At 36.4% G+C, this 17,971-nt stretch overlaps 1 protein-coding gene across 1 annotated transcript in view; it reads left to right on the forward strand.

The window, feature by feature from the left end:
- The window catches only part of LOC115231421 (alpha-centractin), a 34,878-nt gene that overhangs the window by 10,662 nt on the left and 6,245 nt on the right, over positions 1 to 17,971 (forward strand). The window contains exons 3-10 of the mRNA XM_029801446.2: positions 5,734 to 5,809; positions 8,149 to 8,274; positions 8,563 to 8,687; positions 10,060 to 10,276; positions 10,608 to 10,700; positions 11,620 to 11,794; positions 13,367 to 13,428; positions 17,325 to 17,365. Coding sequence (XP_029657306.1) covers positions 5,734 to 5,809; positions 8,149 to 8,274; positions 8,563 to 8,687; positions 10,060 to 10,276; positions 10,608 to 10,700; positions 11,620 to 11,794; positions 13,367 to 13,428; positions 17,325 to 17,365 — 915 coding nt within the window. The remainder of the gene's footprint in view (positions 1 to 5,733; positions 5,810 to 8,148; positions 8,275 to 8,562; positions 8,688 to 10,059; positions 10,277 to 10,607; positions 10,701 to 11,619; positions 11,795 to 13,366; positions 13,429 to 17,324; positions 17,366 to 17,971) is intronic.

Raw genomic sequence — 17,971 nt, forward strand, 5'->3', positions numbered from 1 at the left:
TATGGGTGGCATATCCATTCCCTGATTTAATATCACCACCTAGTCCTTGAGTGTCTTTAGCAGAGTCAAGTCTGTTACAAGAATTAGGGTCAGGTCTCTAGTTTGAAGCTGAAACAACAATTGATAAGTCAGTGAATAGAAGTTAATTGGAATACATCAGTAATCTATTATTGTTAGAAATAAAGTCATAAAGCTGTTAAATGATGGAGTCATCGAGTTATACAAAATGGATAAATATTGTTACATTAGGAGTTATAGAAATGCAAACATGTAAAAAAATATAGCATTGTATACAAAGTGCTCAGTATAGAAATTTAATTGAAACTAATACATTAATTAGCAATTAGAACTAAGGTGTTAATTAAAAATATAGTCACAACCAAACCAATCAGTGTTTGTGTAAATGAAAGTTGCACCATCACTGTTCTGTCATTTCAGATGAGAAATTTTCAGATTATTTAAATTAACAGCTTGTCTTTCAGATGTACAATAAAATATTAATGTAAATGTTTTTGTTTTGTGGATAAATAGCGGGTTGTGGTTAATAATTACACTGCTGATGCTTTTGTTACCGCTATCTTTTACCTTCTTTTACTTATTTCACTCTGAACTGTGGCAATGTTGAGAGACTGCCTTGAAAGGTTTAGCTGAACAACGACCCCGGTACTTGCTTCTAACTCTGGTACTTATTTTGTCTCCTTTGCAAACTGCTAAATTATGGGGATGTAAATAAACCAAAACTGCTTCTCAACTGGTGGGCAGACTGACATAAATACAAAGACACACACATATACACACATATACTTATAAAGACATGATTGGTCTCTTTCATTTTTCCAAATCCACTCTTGGCCCTATAGTAGAAGACACTTGCTGAAGGTGCCACACAGTGGAACTGAACCTGAAACTGTGGGCTGGAAAGCAAACTCCTTACCACACAACCATGCCTATGCCTCATGTGAATCTTTCATATGTAACTAAACTTTAAAATACATTCTAGTACTATAATCAAGTTTCAAAGAAGTAATAAGTTCTAGCAGTGATTTCTTTTTAGCATTTTATAGTATAATGTAATTTATACATTAATTAGCCAAATTCAAATTAAACAAATTTAACCAAAGCTGAGTGGATAAGCTGATGGACTATGAAGTTCAAATCTCTGGGAGGAGTTTTAGGTTTTCTGTGCAAGATATATTCTGTATGGCCTTGGCTAATTTTCTTTTTATCAGTGACTTAACAGTGTGAGGTGATTAGTTATAGATACTAATCATCATCGAAAAATGGAAAGTGCTAGTACTTTAGCTCAAGAAATGAAGACACCCATCCCAACAACTGCAAGTAGTTTAGATAAACAGTTAGAAAATATGTCTGGTTCTAAAAATGATTTTATCTGTTTTTCAGAATTAAAGGGAACTGATCTTGCAACTTCTTATTAAATTATTAATCCATGCAGCATGGAGTAGAGGTAAGCTGCTGGTCAATCAAGTCCTTGTCGTAGTTTCAATTCCTGGCTTATGATAGTGTTATTATTAGAGGCTTGGACAGCGTAATAGCTTATTTCTCCCCTTCCTTGTTAATCCTTATAGCTGTTTAAGAAACCAGTATTGCATTAAGTTTGATTACAAGGTGAGCACTGGAACTTGATTGGGGTGGGAAGGCATTGGAGAAGGTTGAAGTGTGTGGATATTTTTTTATGATTTAGTCAGGAGATTGACATTTATTTCATTGTCACTATCTTGATCTCTAATTAACACCTTAGTTCTTATTACTAATTAATGCTTTAGTTTTCATTAAGTTTCTAGATCAAGCACTATGTATAATGCTATATTATTTTACATTTACTTTTTCTGTACCTACTTATGTGACTAAATTAATCCATAATATTTTCCCTATGACTCTATAGTTTATATATCTAACAATAAATTACCAATGTATTTCAATTAATTCAGAAGGGTTTAATAAAATAATTAGCTTTTATTCATTTACTCGTCAGTTGTTAAGCAAACCTTAAATCAAAAGCAAACGTTCTCATCAATCAGTTGTGGTTTTGAGGTATATTTGGCTGCTGTTTATTGCAGGTTGACCTCATAGACGTTCCCTCTTAAGTGGTGTTTGGATTACTACTTAAAAAATAGTTATATAAAACTTTGATGAAATTTTTACCACCCAATATCTCACATTCATGTAGAACAATTTCTTTTGTAATGAATTGTGGGTTGGTAACCTGGGATCATTTGTAGTATTAGGTGATTGCTATCAAAAGTGTTAACTTTTTATATATTTCTCATAACATCTCTCTCTCTCACACACACACACACTCTCTCTCTCTCTCTCTCATATGTATGTGTGTGTATGTCAAATCATCCAAATTATCCCAGCATGCAACATGTAAAAAATATTGTTGCTGCTGCTTGTTAGTTTTACATTTGGTACATGGCTCAGTGATTAGAGTATTGGGCTTGCAATCATGAAGTTGTGAGTTTGATTCCTGGACCAGGCAGTGTGTTGTGTTCTTGAGCAAGATACATTATTTCATGTTGCTCTAGTTCACTCAGCTGTAGAAATGGGTTGCAACGTCACTAGTGCCAAACTGTATCAGCCTTTGCCTTTCCCTTGGTATGGAGAGGGCAATTACTGGTCTTCCACAAACAACCATGCCTAGACTTGTGCTTTGGAGGGAAACTTTGTAGGTGCAATCCCAAGGTCAGTTGTGACCAAAGGTTTTTTTTTACCATTTTTAAAGGTTACATATATATCATCATCATCATCATCATCTATGCCATCATATTTACATTTACATTTTCCATGCTGGCATGGGTTGAAGAGAATGAGTTGTTCTGTGTCTGAATTCCCTTCATGACACCAACCCTTGCTCGTTTTCAAGTAAAGTATTTTATTCATGTCTTTGCACATTCAAGTGTTGATTTGTTGAACTTTCTGTTTATGTTGTACATAAACATAGTTCAATATAAAAACCTGTAGAGACAAACACACGCATCCTCATTGTTTTAACATCCTACTTTTCCATGTTTGCTTGGGCCAGATGAAACTTGTTGAGGCAGATTTTCTATGACCTGATGCTCTTTCTGTCAGCAACTTTCATCTTCCAAGGAAGGTAATGTAAGTAAATTGTTGTGCTTGATGATGATGATGAATCCAGCTAAACTTACAAAAGACTGACATGTCATGTATAAAAATGTAAATACCACTTAAGTCCTATGATTTTTTTTAAGGTCTAGTGCTTGAGAATTGGGTAAGAAATAAATCTTCTGCATAATCTTTGGTCTATCTCAAGTAACATTCCTAGATATTTCAAGTATTCTTGATAGTTGAATTGACTGAGACAATGTAGTTTAAAGTGTTCTATGCAGAAACCTTATGTAACACTTAGAGCAGATTTGAATTGCTTGTAATGAGCAAGTAGTCCAATACCTTATCAAATTTACCTTATTATCAAAAATACAAAGACAAAAGTACTTGGAATAAGCTGTAATACTTTCACATTAACGCAACATAATATTGATGTAATAAAGAAAGCAGAGGATGTGGGGATACACACACACTGCCTCTTTCTCCCTCTCTAATTGTACATAGCCGTCTTATTTGGTCAACACAAGGAAACAACACCATTATAGTACAAACACTAAACCCATCTTGGGTTATATCATTTCTACATGGTCCTTGAATCTCAAGACAACAAACAGCAAATAAACAGAAAATACATCACAAATCAATTCCACTATGTAACTAAATTACTTAAAATGAAACTTCTTCATGGCAAATATGAGATACACTTCAGTACTGCAGTGTCCTTTTCATTTCCTAAATCCAAGATATATGTGTATCACTACCTCAACAGCATTTTAAAAACTATTTCTTTCACTCAGTCTAAACATCATCATCATCATTTAGCGTCCGCTTTCCATGCTAGCATGGGTTGGACGGTTCAACTGGGGTCTGTGAAGCCAGAAGGCTGCATCAGGCCCAGTCAAATCTGGCAGTGTTTCTACGGCTGGATGCCCTTCCTAATGCCAACCACTCCGTGAGTGTAGTGGGTGCTTTTTACGTGCCACCCGCACAGGTGCCAGACGGAGCTGGCAAACGGCCACGGACGGATGGTGCTTTTTACGTGCCACTGGCATGAGGTCAGTCGGGGCGGCGCTGGCAACGGCCACGAACAGATGGTGGTGCCAGACGAGTCTGGCAAACGGCCACGAACGGATGGTGCTTTTTTACGTGCCAGGCGAGGCTGGCAACGGCCACGAACGGATGGTGCTTTTTACGTGCCGCCGGCACGAGGCCAGTCTGGGCAGGGCTGGCAACAGCCACATTTGGATGGTTCTCTTATGTGCCACCGGCATTGGTAACTCAGCTGCAATTTCCATTGATCGATTTTGATTCTGATCCTTGCTTGCCTCAACAGGTCTTCACAAGTGGAGTTTTGTGTCCCAAGAAGGGAAGGTATGCATAAGTGGGCTGGCTACATCCCATGTAGAAGGCCACGGGTTATGGTCTCACTTGTCCTGCTCGGTCTCTAGTCATTTTTTCAGTGAGACCTAAAGTTCGAAGGTCGTGCTTCACCACCTCGTCCCAGGTTTTCCTGGGTCTGCCTCTTCCACAGGTTCCCTCAACTGCTAGGGTGTGGCACTTTTTCACACAACTATCTTCATCCATTCTCGCCACATGCCCATATCAGCGCAAACGTCTCTCTTGCACACCACAACTGATGCTTCTTAGGTCCAGCTTTTCTCTCAAGGTACTTACACTCTGTCGAGTATGAGTACTGACATTACACATCCATCGGAGCATACTGGCTTCATTTCTTGTGAGCTTACGCATATCCTCAGCAGTCACGGCCCATGTTTCACTGCCATGTGGCATGGCTGTTCATACACACGCGTCATACAGTCTGCCTTTTACTCTGAGCGAGAGGCCTTTTGTCACCAGCAGAGGTGAACTTTGCCCAAGCTATTCTTATTCTAGCAGTTACACTTACAAACACAGAAATTTACAGCAGCTTAATAACTTCATAAAAATAAGGGCTGAGTATCAGGAATTGTCATGCTACAGTTAAATCCACTTTGCCATCCTTATTGTAGTGACCACCAGAATATTCATCATACAGGAACAGAATGGGTAGGGAAAATACAACATATCCCTATTGCAACACAATAGCCTATTCATTGCGAGATCCTCTTAGTGGCTACTTGCACTTCTAAAAATAGCATCCAAATCTCACACAAATCACTGCTATCTTAGAAAATAGAAGGACACATTGGATATTGAATAATGTTGTTATCGATACATTACTCTTGAAACAATAATAATGACTAGATGGTCACAGCTGGAACACTTTTGAATATAGGCTTGCTCATTGTGGGCTGATCTGAAGTAAACAATAACCACCATTACTGCATATTAGAGTATACAGTATGACTATCAATTAGGTGAAAGCATTGTATATCTAGAGCACTAAATCTGTGGCATTTACTTGTTCAATTGACATACCATAGGTCTGTTCAGCCACTACTGACCTAGGGTTAAATAACAACATAACTATATGTGCCATAAGTTGATTTAATCAGGGCTAACCTAAGACAAAAATAACCAGATCAATGTGACAATTGAAATCAATTCTGGTTATTTTAGTGTTAGAGCAAAATCCGAAAAGTTATATATAAAAGTTTTTAATATGAATTTATCATTAGACATTTTCTGTTCTTTTCTTAACAGTATCGGACGGCCAAAACATGTCCGAGTTATGGCAGGAGCTTTGGAGGGTGAAACTTTCCTGGGACCGGAAGCAGAGGTTTGTAATTTACTTTGGTCTTGATACTTTCATTGTCTTCTGTGTGATTGTATTTTTGCACTCTAAATTTGCTTTTTTGTTTTCCATTGCAACTGGTTTTGCTGAATGAGAGATGGTTTGTATAATATCATTGGCATTGTGTATCATCATTATCATCATCATTGTCATTTAACGTCAGTCTTCCATGCTAGCTAGTAATAATTGCACTTAATTGTAATTAGTGTAATCCACCTGGCTGTATTTAAGAATCGTAAGATAATGATATTGAACTAATAACAAAGTAAAAAGTACTGTTCACCGTTTGGTATTTGTCACTGATAAGATTTGTCCAATGTGACAAATTTTTACCCAATGGCAGTGTCTATTTTTCCTGACATATTTAAATCATACTTCCATCACATCTTCCTTAACTTATTCTCTGGTATTGATGAACATCATAGAATCTGAAACTACTGTACTTTAAGGTTGGATAGACAAAAAAATACTTGTGGGACAATTGGTATAGTCATAGTATTAGCCTGTAGGAGCACTGTATAATTAAGAAAAGTGTTTCCTTAACTTGTATTGAGGAATTCAGCTGTTTTCATGAGCTTGGAATTCAGTGTCAAACCACTCCTTTGAATCACTATTTGAAGATAAAGTCTTTGGAGATATATAAGTTACAGTACTTTATGGACAAACAGACCTATATGTCTTTCTATTTTTAAGGTGGTAGGGTGTGGTTTGATGAAGAATTGACTGCTATTTTTAGTAGGTTGAGTAACCATATAGCAGTGGTTTTTCAGTATTTTTGGTGTACTAGAAATTAAATATGAATAATTACTGTTACACTGGAGATAAAATATAAAAAAAAATACTGATTTTGCATAACAAGTTGAACAAAACTCTTTTCATCATCATTACCATCATCATCATCGTTGTTAAATGTCTATTCCATGGCATGGATTGGATGGTTTGACAGAAGTTGCCCCGCTGGGGAGCTGTCCAGACTCCAGTTGTCTGTTTTGGCACGGTTTCTATGGCTGGTTATCCTTTCTAACGCCAACCACTTTACAGAGTGTGCTGGGTGCTTTTTATGTGCTGCTGGCATAGGTGTGTTTATGCACTACTGGTGCATGTGCATTTTATGTGGAAGTGGCACAAGTGCATTTTATGTGACACTGGCACCTGCAAAAGACATGCCTGCTGTATGGATGATTGCAATTTTACTTTGCTTGGCACATCTTTTCAAGTACAGTAAAATGCCATAACTCCTGGTCTCTTGATATTTCCTTGGTGAGGCCCAACATCTGAAGATCCTTTCTCACCATTTTGTCTTGCATCATCCTGGGTCTACCCCTCCCACAATTGAGATTGGCTCTTTAAACAGCTGTCTTCATCCATATGCATCATGTGGCCAAACCAGTCTTTTCTCTTGCATACAACATCTGATGCCTCTTATACCCAGTTTTCTTTTTAAATTATTTACACTCTGTCGTGTGTGCACACTGACATTACCCATCCAGCGGAGCATGCTAGATTCATTTCTTTCAAGCCTTTGCAAGTCAAAGCTCATGTTTCACTGCCATGTAACATAGCTGTACATACACAGGAATCACACAATCTTCCTTCAAGTTTTAAAGTTAAAAATTAGAAAAAGATATATAGCATATGACTTGTTTCAGTAATCACACTTCTATAAATCAGTATTATGAATAACATGTTTTTCAAGATGTGCAGTATTAATATGGATTTTATAAAGCCTAAATGCATTTTTATGAAAATACCTACTTCACACATAGAGGTAATTGGCTTAGTGGTTAGGGTATTGGACTCATGATCATAAGATTGTGGTTTTGATTCCTGAACTGGGTGATGCATTGTGTTCTTGTGCAAAACACTTCATTTCACATTGCTCCAGTCCATGCAGCTGCTAAAAATGAGTAATCCTTTAACAGATTGGTGTCCTACCCAGAGAGGAATATAAAAGCCAGGGAAAGTGACCCTAATCTTCTTATGGAGTAATGTGAACTAACCATAACCACCCACTTCACACATAGATACTTCTTGCGACATTTGTGTACTGTGGAATACCATTTATGAATTGCTAATATCAAAGCTCTCCATTGTTGCTTGAGTTAGGTTGTAATATTTAGATAAATCCCCCATGGGTGTCAATCACTCAATCCCTCAATTATTATTGAAATAAAATGTTTGAATTATTGCTTAAGTGTTTCAATCATAAGCAAAAGTAGAGAAAAAATATTTAAAAAATTTCTTTATAAATAATTTATTTTGATTAGATTCTATTTTAATTCCTATTTTATGAAAAACATTTTTTGTGTACTATGTATTTGCAGGAATACAGAGGTTTGTTGACCATTAAATACCCTATGGAACATGGTATAATCCGTGATTGGAATGACATGGAAAGAATCTGGCAGTATATCTATTCAAAAGACCAACTACAGACATTTGCAGAGGAGGTAGACAAATTTACTAAGCGCATTCTATTTATTTCTGCAATATGTACATTGATTCTTTCTTTTATTTTTAAGGATATTTTGTAATAATTGTAAAAGTACTATTTATACTAGACAAAAAGAATAAGGTCTTAGCACTGAAATGTTTTGGATTCTAAACTTAGAGCATGTTGTGATGTAAGTTGATATATTAAACTTTAAATCCTTCTTTCAAAATTAAATACTGATGTTCATATTTAATGTATCTTTTGCTACAAATGATTAAAAAAAGATTATTTTAATTTTTTACAGCACCCTGTCTTATTGACAGAAGCACCACTAAATCCTCGTCGAAACCGAGAGAAGGCTGCTGAAATTTTCTTTGAAACTTTTAATGTACCAGCACTGTATATCTCCATGCAAGCTGTTCTCAGTTTGTACGTTTCTTAATTTTGTTTCTTAATAATAAATTTTAGAGTAGTAGAAATGCTGGAGAAATTAGATATTAGCGTTAAATACACTACACTGTTTAGTTTCATTCTGTTTGGTTCTCAGTTCAAATTCTATCTAGGTTTGTGAAATAAGTACCAGTAACATATTTGACCAGTTCAACTTTCTGTTCTCAAGCAACGATTAATCACATGCTTTGTCAAAAGCAATGAATAATTAAATCTTGATTTTTAAAAATTGTATGAATTATTGTAAAATTTTAGATTATCCTTTGAGTAAAGGGTGAATTAACAAGGATTAAAATCAATTCAAGAAAGAAAAAATAAATGCATTTCAATAAATTTTCTTTTAGATGATTCATTAATTCATAAATATGTATTACAGTATTACTGTTTATGAATTAATGCATATTCTAATATTGAAAATAGTAAACACAAGGTGCATTTGCTATGTAGTTGTTATAGTGCTGAACTGCTGATTAAGAATTTAATTCTTTTTACTACTACTCTTATGACTGCAATCATTGTGCTGTGCACCTGTGTAAGTTACATAACTCTTTACTTGAGTGTGCTTGGCTGACAAGTTTTTATTTATTCTTTATTGAATGCGTCCTACTCCAAAAACAAAACGTAAGAACTATCCTATCTGTGGTACCATGAAAGAATGATGTAAGACAGAGGGTGTATTTAACATTTGATTTATAGAAAAACGCCATGTTTGAATTTGAACATGATTTATATATAATTTTGCTCTATTAAATATGAAACAGATTTTACTGCTATTGGGTAGATAGCCTTGATCAACTCTGTTAAGTAGACCCATAACACAGCTGATTGAAAACATCTGCTATCAGTGTTTCTAGCCATGAATTTTCTCCTTTTTATTGTGAAGGATATAATCGTGAGATTTTGGTGTAAAAATGGTTCATATTCTTAAGATGGCTACTTATTGTGTATTGGGCTGTCAAACAAAAAGGTCACTTGATTGTATATTGTGATTTGAATGTAGCCAAGAATCTCTTAGTTATGCAACATTCATGACAGAATACATTTTCAAATGTCTTTTCTTTCTCTAAAAAAGTTCAAAGAATAGAAATAACCATACCACTCTAAAAGGAGTAGCACCATAAAATTGTGTATTTTATTGTCTTGGGTACAGCTTGGAGAGAGTGATTATTTCGACCTAGCTAACTAACTCTAGATACTTTACATGGTGACTAAAATGTTGATAAGAAATACTATATATTCAAAATTGTAAAGAATTTGTTAGTGATTACATTTAGCAAGTTAGGAAAAATCTTTCAAATTCATTTTGTTTTCATTGCTTTTGACTTATTTTATTTTTGTTTTTGCTTTTTAGATATGCCACAGGACGTACTACAGGATTGGTCCTGGATGCTGGAGATGGTGTCACCCATGCTGTACCTATCTATGAGGGCTTTGCTATGCCTCATAGCATAATGCGAGTTGATGTAGCAGGACGAGATGTCACTAGGTACTTAAGACTTCTCCTTAAAAAGGAAGGTTATGATTTTCACACCTCTGCGGAGCTTGAGGTTGTCAAAGCTATTAAAGAGGTATGTATTTAACTTATATCCAACCCATTCACATTTTCAATTTGACATTGTCAGCAATATTCCATCATGTTTTATTAAGCTTAAAATAACTCCTATCCTAGAAACATTTAACTGCATAAATTTAAAAATTCAAAATTTCTGTATGAGATATGTTTAGAATTTTTGATTTAAAGTTTTGTAGTGCAGTGAGAAATTATAATCCATAGGTCTGTATTGACTAAATATTAGCATAATATATTAATATTAATTTGTTTGATATTTCAAACATAATAATTAATATATTTATTTTTGTGATAAATAATAAGCCACATTTGTATATTCTTATTTTCAGAAAATATGTTATCTTCCTTTAAACCCAACTAAAGAAGAAGGTGTTGAAACAGAGAAGGTTGCTTACACATTGCCTGATGGAAATACTATAGAGGTTAGTTTCTCCATTGACTTCCTTTGAAGAGAGTTTTGAAAGTTGTTTGGCTTATCCTAAACTGGGCAGCTGGTTAACAAAGATTAACATGTAATTGAGTAAAAATCATAGTCATTCATTTCGATAGTAAGTGAGGAAAAAAAAAGATAATTTGGTTTGCAGCTTATACAATGTTTTGATGCTTTTCTGAAAATGGGATTGTGTTGAAGTGAGCTGTTTATGGAAGTAAACTTCAAGCTAGCTACCTGGTTTCCATTTCTTATTGCATATCATTGCAAAAAGTATAATAAATATTATAAACTCACATATCACCTAAAATATCAAGCTTCATCATCGTCATCATTTAATATTTGTTGTCCATGCTAGCATGGGTTGGATGGTTTGACTAGAACTGGCAAGCTGTACCAGACTCCATTCTGATTTGGCATGGTTTCTATCGCTGGATGCTTTTCCTAATGTTAATCACTTTATGGAGTGTATTGGCTGCTTTTATGTGGCACCACACAGGTGCTTTTATGTGATACTGCACAGGCACTTTTACGTGACACCACATGGCACTTTTATATGGCACCACATGGGTGCTTATGTGGCACCGTCACGAGTGCTTTATACTACCATAGTAACCAGTCTTAACACTTCTGAGTTACAAATTTGACCACGACCAACATCACACTCCTGAAGAAGAATGTCTCTTCTAGGCTGGGTTGTCCTTATCATACTATATAGAAGCAAAAATCTTTAGCGGTGCCTGAACTCTACTAACGGCAATATCGGATATGATTTTGAGTTAATGTGGTAATTAATGGTTTAATTGAAAACTGTAAACAAATCATTAAAAATGAAGTTCCTCAGTTGGAAAGCACCTGTGCTTACTGATGTAATTCAGTTGTTTGTATTATTTTCTTCTTTTTCATTGCAGATTGGTCCAGCAAGGTTCCGTGCTCCTGAGTTGTTGTTTAAACCTGACCAAATTGGAGAGGAATGTGAAGGAATTCATGAATGTTTAGTCTATTCGATACGCAAATCTGATTTAGACTTGAGAAAAGTGCTTTACTCAAATATCGTTTTGTCCGGGGGATCCACATTGTTCAAAGGTATTATTAAACTATGACCTATTTATTCTTGGTATCAAAAAGAAACATTTTAGGTGGAGAGGTTAGCAATGATAATATGGTGGCAGATAGTGTCAAAGGTTTTTTTTTATTGATGCTTCATGTATGTATGTATGAATTAGGAGTGAAACCTCTGTAGTAGACTGAGATAAAGTTATGTGTATTGTCAAAGGACACAATACAAAGGATATAGTAGTCAGAGATTTGCTCAGAGCAATACCTCAATGTAATGTGGTCCAGTACTTTAATTTTATAAGCTATGAAATGTAATAACAAAGATTTCATGTATTGGCACAGTATCAGATAACTTCAGGGAAGGCACAAATTGATCTTGGTGCTTGGCTGGTATTTTGTTTTTTGACCCAGGATGGATTTGAACTCAGAACATAAAAAGACTTAATTAAACGTTTCAAGGTAATTTTTACGATGCATTACTGGTTCTGTCAATCCACCTCTACAATAATATGAATAATGGTTTAACATTATGGCATAAGGCCAGTGAATTGCGGGGAGGAGATAAGTGTTTAACTGGTCCTTATTTTATTGACCCCGAAAGGATGAAAGACAAAGTTGACTTTGGTGGAATTTGAACTCAGAATGTAGAGATAGATGAAATGCAGCTAAGCATTTTGTCCATCATGCTAATGATTCTGCCAGCTCATTACCCTAATAATAGTATTCACATAGTTAAAAATTTTAATAGGCATCCCCTAATCCTTTCACCAAAACCACCACCACTGATAGAATCAACGTCTATTAAAGAGGTTGCAAGAAGTAACGAAAATTTTAGAAAAAATAGATAAGCAAGTGAATGGAAATCGAACCAATGAGTGTGTTAATACATTAAAACAGAATGACTCTCCTGGATGCAATAAAAAGTTTCGCATTAAGTTAATAAAGAAAGCACTTTAGATGATCCAAGTTGAGTGCGTATTGGACTATCAATAGAAGAGTTAACAGTTCTAGCTCTGTCACTGGCACTCTGGTGTATTCATGATCAGGAAACTCGCAAACAGGACTGTTCAGCTACCTAACTGTAAGCAGTTATTAGTTAGCATAAATCCCTACTTTCAGCACTGGTATTGTGAATTTGGTAGTTGCTGCTATTGTTTAGCCCCAAGGTGGTGAATTGGTAGAATCGTTAGTTTGGTAGTTAATCATCTTTTGAGAATATAATTGTGCTTTAAATGAAGTCTGCTGAGCTATGTTAGCATAAACTGACTAAATGATGATGAAATATATTTTCAGTGGTGCTGCTCTTATGATCCATGAATTATAACAGCCACCAGCACTGTCATATATAAATACATCTAGCCTCTCTCCAGTTGCTTCACTTGCAAAAAATAACTGTTACATCTTTCTTGAACCACACCGTATCTTTGAAAAAATAGAAAATATATTGTATAAAAAGGTTACTGAGTGATTTATGCATCATATCAAAAGACGTTTTTTTAAATATGTATTATCTTTGTGTTTATGTTTATGTACAAGTGTGGTAATTTATATCAAGTGGAGCATTTTCACTTCTTAATCCTAAATTTCATATTTTCCCAGGCTTTGGTGACAGACTTTTGACAGAAGTAAAGAAATTAGCACCAAAAGATTTGAGAATTAGGGTATGTTGAGATTATTTTCTTGTTCATAACATTTAAATTTTTCACAAAAAATTATGTTAAAAATATTGTTCTAAGTCTGTTTTGCTTTGTATTGATCCTTTACAAAAGAACAATACTGCAGTTCTGTTGCCAGGAGACAGTGTTGTTGTGAAGTAGCATTGGTAGAGAGGTTGTTAAACAGATGTTGGTGAGAAAATCTACAAGTCCAGTATCTCAGCTATGTAGACATTAAATACAAATTTGTTAGTATAGGTGAAATATCATTGAATCAACTTCCAGGCATATCCATTCCATCTTCATTGTGGATAAATGCCTACAAGATTTAGGTCTTGGATAAGTGGTCAGTATTTCTGAGGAAATATTTACTGAGAGAAATATAACTGTCATGTTATGCAACAATCTAATTGAAAAATATAGCAAATGTCATGGTTACAATTGTTTAAAGACTGTGGCAAATCTGAAGCACTGTGTGTCCCACCTACACTTAACAAGGAAACTTCACACACACTCTACCACAACGAACCAAACTACGTCTCAACATCCCTTCCCTTCCTCACATTTCCACTTCAAGAACTATGATTACCTCCCACTCCCCAATCTTGTCCTCTTGGCCTGGTTTCACTGTATCATTGCTCTCTGCTTGCACCCCTGACCTGTGCATTCTATCCACATGCCTTGTCGCACTCTATTATTGCCATCTGCTAACCTCTGACCTGGGTGTTCCACCCACATGTAACAAGAAAACTTTCCCCTCACCCTACCCCAACAAACCAATCTAGATCTCTTCTCTTTTCTGGCATTCTCTCCTTCATTCACTATGCCTAGCTCTCACTCCTTGCCTAACTTTCACTCCCCAATCCTCACACCCCTGTTCGTCTGTATCATTGCTATCTGGTAGCCCCTCCAACCCTATATATACCCAGGTCTTTCGCCACTTACTTGCACTCTTTAATCACACTCTCTTCGCAATATCCTATCACTTATATTATGGTATTTGAACTTCAAGGGTACACTCTTGCACTTGCCTATATCTCTCACTTCCTTTACTTAACCATCTCATTTATACTCTGATCCCCATTCCTTGTGAGTATGCCTGGCATTTATCACCATCTCCATCCTGCAGTTTTTTACTCTCTCTCTCTCTTTCTCTTGCACTTCCTTCAGGTTGGGCAACCATGTATTTTCTTTGCCATAGCACACCTGTTTCTGTCTTCATTCCTGATCTTTCTCTCTCCAACCTGGTAACCTTGTACTTCCTCTACAGCAAACACCTATATCTGTCTCACTATAACCTTTTCATCATCACCTCCTCCAATGCCTCCTCCCCTCTTAAAAGTTTTTGTCTTGCAAGTACTTGGCGACCCTGTCAGTGCAGGTTCTACTTAAAAGCACCCAGTCCACACTGTAAAGTGGTTGGTGTTTGGAAGGGCATCCAGCTGTAAAAACCTTGCCAGAACTGACCTCGCCTATGCTTGTGCCACATAAAAGCACTAAGTCAATTCTGCTGAGTGGTTGGTGTTACGAAGGGCATCCAACTGTAAAAATTCTGCCAAAATAGTCACTGAAGTCTGGTGCTGGCTTTGGCCTGGCCGGCTCTTGTGGTAACATCCCACCCATGCTAGCCTGGAACACAGATGTTAAATGATGATGACGATAAATGAGAAGTACAAATAAATTAACCTGTAGAGTTTCACTTAATTATATTGAAGTGGGTAAGGAAAATTCCACATGAAATATCTAGTTTTAAGATAATTTATTGCTTGTTTGTTTTCAATTACAATTTCAAAAATCTTTTGTTTAATTTTTTGTTTGTTTTTGAATTAAATTGTTTTTTTATTTTTATGTTGCTCTAAATTAACAGAGTTTTCATTGTTTGATCATTTGTGACCTTGCCATTTGGTAGTCCAAAATTTCGACACTGTTGTATTTATATCACTTTAGTTTGGTTGTTCTGGCTTACTGAGCTAGTATGTGGAAGCTTTCTCTGACTTCCCTCTTATTCATCATAGTCCTCCAGGCAATAACAGATGAATTCAAGACAGGATGCCCCTGGGAGCTCCTCTATACTGATGACCTTGCTCTAAGAGTCACTATCAGAACTAGAGGAAAAGTTTCAGATGTGGAAGCAAGGATTAGAATCAAAGGGCCTTAGAGTCAACTTAGCTAAAACCAAAGTCTTAATAAGTAGGAAGGCAGACAAACCACAAATCCCTTCAGGTAGATGGCCCTGCTCGTTCTGTAGAAAAGGCATAGGTAGAAACTCCATAAGATGTACCCAGTGTAAGCTATGGACACATAAGAGGTGCAGCAATATCAAAGGAAGGCAAACTGGGAAGATAGTTCTTGTATGTGGCAAATGCTCGGGTGCTATAAACACTGAAATTGTGCAGAGAACAGCTTCTGTCATATTTCAGGGAGAAAAACTACAAGTAGTTGATAGCCTCCATTACCTAGGGGATCAAGTCAGTAGTGAGGGTGGATGCTCTGAAAGTGTAGCTGCTAGAATAAGAATAGCCTGGACAAAGTTCAGAGAGCTCCTATCTCTACTGGTGACAAAGGGCCTCTCCCTCAGAGTAAAAGGTAGACTGTATGATATGTGTACGAATAGCTATGCTACATGGCAGTGAAACTTGGGCTGTGACTGCTAAGGACGTGCTTAAGCTTTCAAGGAATGAAACCAGTATGCTCCGCTGGATGTGTAATATAAGTGTGCATACACGACAGAGTGTAAGCGCCCTGAGAGAAAAGTTGGATCTAAGAAGCATCAGATGTGGTGTGCAAGAGAGACGACTGTGTTGGTATGGTCATGTGTTGCGAATGAATGAGGACAGCTGTGTGAAAAAGTGTCACACCCTAGCAGTTGAGGGAACATGTGGAAGAGGTAGACCCAGGAAGATCTGGGATGAGGTGGTGAAGCACGGCCTTTGAACATTGGGCCTTGACTAGTGACAGAGGCAATGACTAGTGACTGAGACCTTTGGAGATATGCTGTGCTTGAGAAGACCCGACAAGCCAAGTGAGACCATAGCCCGTGGCCTATGCCAGTGGGTGTAACCAGCTCACTTATGAGTACCCCTCATTCATTGGACAATAAACTTTGCTTGCGAAGACCTATTGAGGCAAGTGAAATCAAAATATTGTTGACGTGGCTGATGACAGTACCGCCTGATTGGCACTCATGCCAATAGAACATTAAAAGCACATCCAAGTGTGATTATTGCCTTACCAGCACATGCTGGTGGTATGTGAAAAACAACATTTGAGCGTGGTCATTGCCAGTGCTGCTGAACTGACTCCCATGCTGGTAGCATGTAAAAAAACCTTTTGAGCGTGGTTGTTGCCAGAACTGCCTGACTGGCCCTTGTGCTGGTGGCACGTAAAAGCACCCACTACACTCTTGGAGTGGTTGGCTTAGGAAGGGCATCCAGTTGTAGAAACTTTGCCAGATCAGATTGGAGCCTGGTGCAGCCTCCTGGCTCGCCAGTCCTCAGTCAAACTGTCCAACCCATGCTAGCATGGAAAGCGGATGTTAAACGACGATGATGTTGCCTTTACACTGTATTTCTGTCTAGGTTTTATATTTTCTATGCTATTTACAAACAGAATTACTGCTACTGAATAATGTTTAGTGCTGTAGTTGAAGATTAGTCAAGCGATGGTTAAGTGTTGCAGATAGACTTATTTAAGAAACTAGTTATGAGCATAATTATAGAACTAGTCAAATAAATGGTCTAAACTTAATTAAGACTAGTCTAGTAGCTAGACTAAACTGATACTAATCATATAGTTTAATTAAATTTAAACTAGTCATTTGTTTTCAAAAGAAGTGAAAAATGACAGGTACATGAATATTTTCAAACATATATATATATATATATAATTTTCTTCTGTTTTAGATATCTGCACCCCAAGAGAGATTGTATTCCACATGGATTGGGTAAGTTTCTTTGATGTTAGTTATTCTGGTTACTATTTTTGTTTCACAAACATTTTAGCATATTTTTCCTTCTTTGTATCTGTTTATATATTTAGTCTTTGCCTTTGTTTACTATCTTATTCTATGACTTTCTTAATAACGATTGTTACCATTAACTAACATTACAAGTCCAGACCACCACAACATACTTCATTGGCTTCCCTTTAATACCTAACAGGTTCACAACACTTCTCCTTGTCACCTTCATATATTCAGACAACAGCTACCTATCTCCACTGAGGCTGCTGCCAACTATTATACATGTTAGTAACACATTTCCCTATCATCCTCTACCAATCATCTTCCTCTACTTTAATTGTTGTCTTAAAATAATAGATTTTTACACTTGATCTAACCTTTACACCTGTCTAAAGTACCAACTGTAGCTTGCATCCACTTCCTTCACATACATTGATATAACCTACCACTTTGACTGTCATCCTTTACTATCACCATAACACCATAACCTACCTCTAGTCTATCCATATTATAACCAACCTGTAACTACTACTTACTATCACACATCTGTATCACTATGGCCTACTCTAATCCTGCGACCACCTACAT

The sequence above is a fragment of the Octopus sinensis genome, linkage group LG2 (genome assembly GCF_006345805.1).
Source record: "Octopus sinensis linkage group LG2, ASM634580v1, whole genome shotgun sequence".
NCBI lineage: Eukaryota > Metazoa > Mollusca > Cephalopoda > Octopoda > Octopodidae > Octopus > Octopus sinensis.